General features: G+C 34.3%; 1 protein-coding gene across 2 annotated transcripts; it reads left to right on the forward strand.

Annotated features, from left to right (window-relative positions):
* The first annotated feature begins 3190 nt into the window (after window positions 1–3190).
* On the forward strand, window positions 3191–7767 carry LOC110795339 (uncharacterized). 2 transcript variants are annotated; one of them, XM_022000346.2, is made up of 8 exons: window positions 3191–3313; window positions 4025–4507; window positions 4637–4722; window positions 5592–5670; window positions 5788–5847; window positions 6662–6783; window positions 7021–7092; window positions 7196–7767. In XM_022000346.2, exons 2-8 carry the CDS (start codon window positions 4115–4117, stop codon window positions 7296–7298), a joined length of 915 nt encoding a protein of 304 aa, XP_021856038.1. In that variant the 5' UTR covers window positions 3191–3313; window positions 4025–4114; the 3' UTR covers window positions 7299–7767. The 2 variants fall into 2 exon arrangements, with proteins under 2 accessions (XP_021856038.1, XP_021856039.1); XM_022000347.2 differs by having other exon boundaries at window positions 3205–3313; window positions 4028–4507.
* Window positions 7768–9311: the final 1544 nt, after the last annotated feature.

Genomic DNA, 9311 nt, shown 5'->3' on the forward strand with positions numbered 1-9311 from the left:
ATCTTGAACACCTTAGTACGATGGTATGAGCGTCCTTGGTGTCTTGAGATCCGGCCACGTACGGAGCCTGCAAGATGAACTCAGGGCCAGGGGATCCCCGAGGCGGAGCCTCCGACGATCAAGTCAGTACAATTGATGTATAAATTGTGAGTATTTTGGGGAGAGTGAGAGTATGGTGGTTTCTCTAGGGTTAAAGAATGACCTCTTTTACCTCGACGCTCAAGTCAGTACAATTGATGTATAAATTGAGAGTATGGTGGTTTCTCTAGGGTTAAAGAATGACCTCTTTTACCTTGCCTTCTTGAGGGGTATATATAGTGCCTTGTTGAGCCTTTGAGGCTTTATATGTGATATTGGGCTTGAGTGGGTTTTGTTAGCTTTTGGGCTAAAATGGTATGCCTATTTTAGCACCCAAACAGCATGCTCTCCAGACCCACTTCTATTCGAAAAATGGGCTGGGTTTTTGGTTTTGATAACGTCCAAGTAAAAGTCGATTTCAACTTAGAATTTTATACCTTGGCTCAGATTTTTCCTTCGGATTTTATCCTTGAATCTTTAAGCCACTTAGATTTTAATTTGCACTTGAGACAAACTATCTGTATAAGAATTTGCTCTTTCTCCAAACTCTTCAGCTCCGAGGATCTGTATAAGAACTTGTTTTTTCTCCAAATTCTTCAAATCCGAAGATCTGTATAAGAATTTTCTTTTTCTCCAAATTCTTCAAATCCGAAGATCTGTGTAAGAACTTGCTTTTTTATCCAAATTCTTCAAATCCGATGATCTGTATAAGAACTTGCTTTTTTATCCAAATTCTTCAAATCTGATGATCTGTATAAGAACTTGCTTTTTCTCCAAATTTTTCAAATCCGAAGATATGTAAAAAGGAAACCATTAACTTTGACAAAATTACACAATGAAAACAGAATTACACAAGATTACACAAAATTACACAATGAACAACAACTATATCATACTCGCATTAAAACTCTACCCTTTGTACACGGCTGGAGATTGAAGAACGCGGATAACCTTGCTGCGCCCCCGAAAACCTTGATGTTCCGCCGAGAACATTGTCGCGCTGTTACAATCCAGGTTAATCTTATACATGAATTTGACTCCTTGAATTTGTTGTTTCTTATGTAAACAAAAAATAAAATCCAAATATATTTTCTTATTAATTGCTTTGCTCCTACACAATTGTACCTATTATCAATTGTTATGTTTCAAAATTAAACTTTGTACAGATTTTAGTTGGAACTTGCTTTATCATCAGATTGATCGAATTAATTAAAGTTCACACACACTCCAAATTGTGTCTCACTTGCCGCTGCGTTTTCATCAAAATATGCATGTCTATGTTTTACCTAATCCATTATAATCAAAATAAAGTTAAACCCCAACAAAGTTGGGGGAAATTAACATTATTACATGTTGAATTAAAATTAAAATAAAACTAAAGCAAAAAAGAGAGGAGATCAGCAAACTCGTGCATTGTACCAACATGAGCATGAAGACTTGAGGAGATATGGAAAGTATATAAACTAAATTAATAGTTGAGCAAGAAGAACTGAGAGTTGTTCAACAATGATAAGGCACAAATCAGCAAACCCATCAATTAGTAGCGTAAACCAAGGTAAATTGAGCATAGATTGTGAATATCGAAAGAGGAGAGATAATTGATTAGGAATCTTAGAAAGAGGAGAGAGAATGGAGATTATCATTAATACGGAGTAATTGAGTTAGATGTCCTTTGGAATGTGTACGTATTCACTATTCAGTGCATGTTACCGTATAGTGGTGGATAATATAGTTTTTTTGTTTTGTTTTGTTTAATGACACTGACAATGTGTAAAGAATCCCACTCATACTCATCAAATTTTAGTCACCTAAATACACCATGTATATAAATAGAAAAATATCTATATGTTATTATGTTCATTAACGTAAAGTGTGTATCTATATCAATTTTGTTTTAATGTTGTTTTGTAAAATGCCATTGCCGTCTTTTGTCTTAGGTGAATTATTTCCGAGTTCTTGATACAGTGAATTAAGTATTGATACAAGTATGCCACTTTGGTATGAGTCACGTGCAATTGTGCACGACACTTTACAAGAGCTGATAAGTGTTTGAAATGTCGCTTCTCCGGTCAGTTTTATGCCGAATTAGAATTTTTTTTAAAAATCATATCCGACCCTACGTGAACGGTAATACAGGAAATAGTTTTCAATTTAATGAAAATGGAGAATTAATTGTAGTTTTAACAATTTCTAGGGAAATTGTTCCATGTAACTATACATTTTGTTGAGCAAACTAATATAGATTTGGACAGATTTAACCATGATATCTAATTTTATTTATAATCAAAAATCTGGAAACGGTATTTGAAGTGAACGTCTTATAAATTCATTCACTTTTATCTTCATGCTTCGCAAACAAAATATGGAGAAATGAAAGTCCCTGCAATATTTCAAGTGAAATGGGAAGACGAATTTCATTATTTTACAACAGGATATCGACAAAATTAAAGTAACCAAAAAGTCAATTTTGCAATTTTAAAATGTTTTTAGACTACCATTGATCTAGAACTTAATTTTGGATACCTTTTTAGTTTCTTACTTCGGGTTTTATATTTTGTTTAAGACATATACAATATTTAGAAACATGTTGGTATTACTACACAATAAACATTGTAGTTAACAACGTTGTTTAAGAAAACTATTATTATACTTTTTGTAAGTACCCATGCTATTATCTAAATAAGTAAAAATAAACACAAATTCTTATTTACAATGGGTGTACAATAAATATTGTACACTGGAGTAAAAGTTAACTTAAAATGCTTAAAAGTTAAGCATATATATGTAAAAGTTTATCTATTTTTCAATGATAAATTTTTTCATTTTAGTAAAACTTATTTCTTCAAAATCACTAATAATGTATAAAATTAATTATTTAACCCTTTAAAATATTTATCTATCAATTTTTTTTTTACTAATATAAAAGTTAATCAAAACTAGGCTAAAGTTACAAAAGAAAGGGTTAAAGTTATCTTGGTGTACAATAAATTTATTGTACACCTTGTGCGCACAAGACCTTTTGAAAAATAAATTGAACAGAACAAGATCTAAATACACATGAATAGTTAATAAAGGTGATTGAGATTAGATTCTTCATTAACAAATGGTTTAAGGACAATTTAATGGATTTTATTAAGTGACTTGACCCATCCCGAAATTCTCAATAAACCCCAACTGCCGTTTTATCCTTCCCACTTTTCATAGTGCTCCCCTCTACTCTCTCCTTCCACAAAAGGTAATTTCCGCGCTCATTTCTGGTTGAATTCTGTTGTTAATTTCCCTATGTTTCTTTTATCTTTGCTGAAAACCTTTGTAATTATGCATGTATGCATGTATGGTTGATAAATTTCTGATTATGTTTTCGAATTTGTTATTTGTGTACTTTTGACTAAAATTAGTTAAGAAGAGTATGAATTTATGCACTCTTAGACTATATCTGGGTTTTGGTTGTCCATTAAACTAATAAAACCCCATTTAATAGAGAAGTGTTGTGTATTTAGAGAGAGAAAGCGGGAGGCGAAAAGCAGGGTACATGGTATAACCCTCTTTATTTGATTGAGTTTCTTTTATACAAATTGAGCAAATACCCAATTCAAATCTCCTAAGAATACCCCTACCCACAAAAATTTGATACATTTGTTGTTGAGTTTGATGAGAATTTAGCTTGAATATTTATTTGTAATTGAAGATTAGTTGGTATAACAGTGAGGTTTTGTTCTCTGAAATTAATCAAATTTGAGATTAGTTAGTGTATAGAGGAATGGTATTGTAGTACTAAGACGATTTCTGAGTATGGGATAAAATGAGCTAGACTTTTCATGCTTAAGTTTGAACTTCAATTTAGTGTATTTTGTTGTTTGAATTGACAGCATGAAATTGATTGGGTAATTTGGGTAGCATTTGGGCTTTAATGTTGTGTTCCGTTGTTGTGTGTGATTTCATGCAGCAGTGAGTGATAAAAGTTCCAATGCTTGGTTGTTCGGGTTAATACGAAGATAACTTCTTTGTGAGTTCTTGGACTATAGAGTTCGTGATCATGTCATTCACAACTTCTATGTATCATGGCGGATGCCCACTAGAACAAGCCAAGACTACAGGATGCTTAGCATCCGCTCAACTTAGTAATTTCATACTTTTTCCGAACCTTGTTTATTCAAATTGGAAATGCTCAAAACCTAGATTTTATCAGGCCCGAAATGGGGGCTGTAGAATCATTTTCATGGACAAAGGGTGTAGGCAACAGCTTAGGGTCCGAAGTTCAGAGAGCGGATTTGAGGCACTGGATGTTGAGGTGCAAGATGATGGGGAGCTTGATGGACCTCAAAAGAGGTTTAGGGAAAGAGGAGACGAGAAAGATTACGACCGAGACCCAGAATTTGCTGAAATTCTTGGAAGCTGCCTCGATGACCCGGATAAGGCTCAGTCCAAAGTAAGATGTTTTTCTTAAAATGGTTAATGTATATAGCTTATAGTGTATGTTATACTGGGTGAATTTAGCTGATTAATCATTGTAGGGTTAACTAGTGAACGGGAAATAGTTCTAAGTGATAATTTTCAGATGGAAGAAAGGTTGAGGAAGAAAAGGAACAAAATACTGCATACAAAAACTGGTTCCGGCTCACCCATGAAAGTCACTTTCAACAAGTAAGTTCTGGCTTCCATCTTTGAAATTCGTGGCATCTGCTTATTAGTGACTGTTGGTGTTTTTTGAAGTGTATTATCTACACACAAATACATAGAAAGGGGAGTATCTAAAAATGAGTAAAATGTGTAATTACTAAGTCCGTAGACTGTGGAAACTATCAGATTGTAGGTGTAAGTCCGATCTGAATGTGCTGAGTCTGCCCCTTTTTGTTTTCCCTTGATTTGAGATAATTACTGGTAATCACATAACAATATTAGCTTTAGCTTTTGGTTATTAGTTTATTTCTCCTTCCATCTTTTAAAGTTCCTCCCCTTTATCCCGTTTATCGAATTGGTGTTTCTTTTTGTTCTTCCCATTTGGAAATCTATTTCATTTATGGCAAATAATTCTCCCTAAACTACTCTCACCCTAAAGTTCTAATTCCAACTCTATCCCACCTTTAATCCCCTAACCTACCTCACTTGCATTCTTTTTTAATACTTTCTCTCAGCTTCAATTACTGCCAAAGTACAATCTTTTGTTTTTTAAATACTTTTTATCCCCTTCAAGCAATGCAAAGTACAATGTTTTTGTTTTTAAAATAATTTCTCCCTCTTTCAATCATTGCAAGATTCATATTTTCTTAATTCCCTCCCTGATTGCAAATCTGAATATTATGGAACAGAGGGAGTAGTAATTTAGTATTGCCAATTTGCTTTTGGTTTTCTTGGATCTTTGAGTCCTTAAGATAATTCTGATCATACCTTAAAAAAGGCTGAAAGGTGCCTTCTGTTGCTATCTTGTTTTGTACGATAATGTCACTGTTTATGGAATAATAAAATGTTTTTAATTTGAGTGATTTGTTTTTGCTTCTTTTGGTGGTTTGCAGATTTGATTTCTCTAATTCATATATATGGTTCGAGTTTTACAATCCCCCGCTGCAGAAAGATGTTTCTTTGATTTGTGATGTAAGTCACTATTCTTCAAAAATTAGGATATACTTCATATGATGCTAAATGAATCAAATTTAATTGAACATAGGGTATAAAGTTAAAATAATATCACATACCCTTGCTGGCTTACAGGTGATCCGATCTTGGCATATAATTGGACGTCTTGGTGGTTGCAATTCATTGAATATGCAGGTAATGCTTTTCTTCACAAGTTTGTTCTTAGATGTAGTATCGAAAATTTGGAGATAAGGTATTGTTGAGCTTTGGCCCATATTTAGCAGATATACTTCTGCAAAAAATTGATGGTTCGGTAGTTCCTCATACTATTCTTTTCATCTATGATTGGACTACAAGTGAATGAGTGATTGTGCAACCTCTTAGTCCTATTGTTTTGGGGTGTATGTATACAAATTAGCACGATCATTTAGCTGCCTGAACTATCTGATAATGTTTATGCTCCTGGTTATTCTATGAATTCTCTGGTTAATGAACTTATGAACATCAGACAACATTTCATTGATTCGTGCATTGGAAAGGTATCTTTTTTTTGTATAATCAGCTCAATGCAATTAATCATCAAGTAGAAAGAAGGGGAGGAAACCAAGCCATCAAATAAATTGAATTTCTGTTGTTTCGGATTTCTTTATCTTTTGGCTGAAAGGTTTTGTTACTTGCTGAACCAGCTCAAGCCTAAAGGTCTTACCTATTTCCTTTCCTATATTTATGTATCAATATTAGCTTTTCTGGGATAAGAAGAAGTTGACAGTACCAAATCTATATGAAGATTAGATGTTTATGCTAGATTAATTTTCCATTAGACGAGGTTGGAAGAGAACTTGTGAAGAAGTGACACCATAAAAAAGCTAATTGCACTGCTCTACCTCACCCCTTTACGAGCATCCTATTTGTACATCATTTATTTCTGAGTAAAGAAATTACGTCCTTGGATTGTCATGTATTATCACGATTACTTTCTAAAGCAAAAGCATTCTGTGATTTGATGTAGTTATCACAATCCCCGTTCGACAAAAGACTAAGTTATGACGCTATTGAAGGAGCAAATGTTGATCCAACCACCTTTTATAACATTGGGGATCTTGAGATTCAAGACAATGTAGCAAGAATATGGTATGGAGTTCAATTTGAAATGAAAGTGATTTTTGCTTTGGTGACAATTTTTGGCTTCCAATTCACAGTTTCTTATTAACAAGTATTGGCCGTAAAAAGAAATGGTCAGGGTAACAAGTATTTTTCCCTTGATTTTGATTTTGACTTTGGTTTGGTAGTTACATAATGCAAGACAATAGTGTATGTATGGTTTGTTTCATTGCTCTTATTTATTTGATATATGATATATGGTGTCAGGGTTGATATTGGGACGAGTGAATCACTGTTGCTAGATGTCCTATTGAATGCATTGACACAGATAAGCTCTGAGTAAGGCTGATATTTGAAGTTTTCAGTATGATCTTCATTGTGGTTTGTCCTCATAAATTAGGGGATATATTAACAGTTTATGCTTGGTGTTGCTCGTGTACAGTTTTGTTGGCATAAAACAAGTAGTGTTTGGTGGATCTGAATTCGAGAATTGGAAGGAAATCTTCACAGTAGAAGATCCTGGTTGTAGTGTGCACAAGATTTAATAAGCAAAGTCAACCATATCTAGGAGGAGCTCATCATAATTCATAACAGTTGTTTGTGATGATTGATCTTACGAATTAAGAGAAGCCGGGGGGCAATAAGGCGCCTTGCATTTGGAACTCTTGGCATGGGAGGAGTGGTGATTATTATGACAATGGAGTGGATCTTCCTTCAACCATGTTGCCTGTCATATCGTGGATCAAATTGAAAAGAGAGCTGTTTCTATGTCATCGACAACAAAGATGACGGTACACCGGGTCAGACAACAGTTACTTATAGAGTTAGAAATTTCTGTTTGTGGTATTATCCAAGCAATGAAATCAACGGTTGTTTCAAGTTTTTTAGCATAAAGGAATTGGAGTTTCCTACCATTCATTTGTTCTTATTTCTGCAAGTACACCACTAGTGGTTTTTAGAATCTCACCTGATTATTACATAAATGAAATTATTTTATCGCTTAAAACTTTAAAATTTCTGTTTTTTTAAAAAGAAACTAGTTATTGGGCCCGGGCGATGCCCCGGGTTACTACATTAATAACATTCTCATTTACTTATTTTTTTATTTTTTTTGAGGGATGCTTAAATATTAATTTTTTTGCAATGATAACATAAGACATTTAATAGCTAAGTGGTAAAAGCTTTATTGTTTAAACTTGATGTCAGGGGTTCAAACCTTATGCAAACCCATGTTAGCAACCACGACGACTTACTTTAGGCATTACTTAAGCACATAGGCTCATCTCATTCTTCGTGTCCGCCCGCTAAAATATCGAGAATATGTTATTTGATTTAAATATCGAGAATATGTTATTGGATTTGTCTCATATTATTCGTGGACATACGCCTCTATTTATATTACATACCAGACACAGGCCCAGCGTGGCCTGCGAGCCAAAGCGTGGGCGGCAAGGCTGCCAACCCGTAGCAAGGCATGGGCAGCAAGGTAGCCAGCCCGCTGCTTAATTAATTTCCAACGGTTACATTCATCAATGCCATAACGGACATAAGATTCTCTGTAACAATAACGATTAAAAACTGATGGCTTTAGACAATCAAAAGGTAGGCCCACAACCCACCATCTCTTCCACTTTCTCACGATAAATGTTTATACTTTACATGCTTCAATGTATGTTTTAATTATTGTTTATAATTAAATATCTTCCACTGCAATAAATCCGTTTAGAGACTGGCTAACCTGTGTTAGGTGGTTTGAGTAGGAACTATTCTTATTATATTAACAAATAAATAGAAAAATATCCATATTATGCAAATACGAAAAAGTAAAAGATTACTGCATACATATATGTCTCACAAGCGAACATATATACGAAAATGTAAGGTACAAAATACACTCCGCGGGCACAATATAAAGTCCTGGGAAGTCAAGTATTGAGTGTCGTGAGTCTCTAAATACTCCGATCACTCTACTGCAGCGAACATGCGGTAGTGTCCATGACGGTCAAATATAAGCGTAGTGGTAAGCCTGGCCGAGGTGAAGATAGAACAGGCGGATTGCTCAGATATTCTTTGATTTTATCGAATGCTTTAAATCCCAGCTGTCGAAGTAGTTGAGAATATCCATAATGTCTTGAATGATGAAATGGAGTTTCCACGTGATTTTCCAAGTTCTTTTTACTGCTTTGATAACCATCAGGTTGTCCCCTTTAATGCTTAGATGCTTGATGTTGAGTTTTCTTGCTTCTTTAAGACCTTTGTGAATAACACGAGCTTCTGCCATGAAATCTTGAGATTTGTTTTAAAGGAAAATAGTTCTTTCAACAGAGTTTCACAAAAAAGATTTTGTTATAAAGAACAATGAAATGCCTTCTAAAAAGTTTCAAATGATTTTGAATTAGCAACTACACTATGGTGTGTTTGGAACTAGTTAATCTAAATGAGACTAATAGTTCTAAAACTGGTCCAATTCGAGCACCCGGGACGATGTCCGGGTTTAAAGCAAAATGGTCAAAGCATATCTTACTGAATAATCTGACTGAATGAGGAAGAGCTCCTTA

The sequence above is a fragment of the Spinacia oleracea genome, chromosome 4 (genome assembly GCF_020520425.1).
Source record: "Spinacia oleracea cultivar Varoflay chromosome 4, BTI_SOV_V1, whole genome shotgun sequence".
NCBI classification, from domain to species: Eukaryota; Viridiplantae; Streptophyta; class Magnoliopsida; order Caryophyllales; family Amaranthaceae; genus Spinacia; species Spinacia oleracea.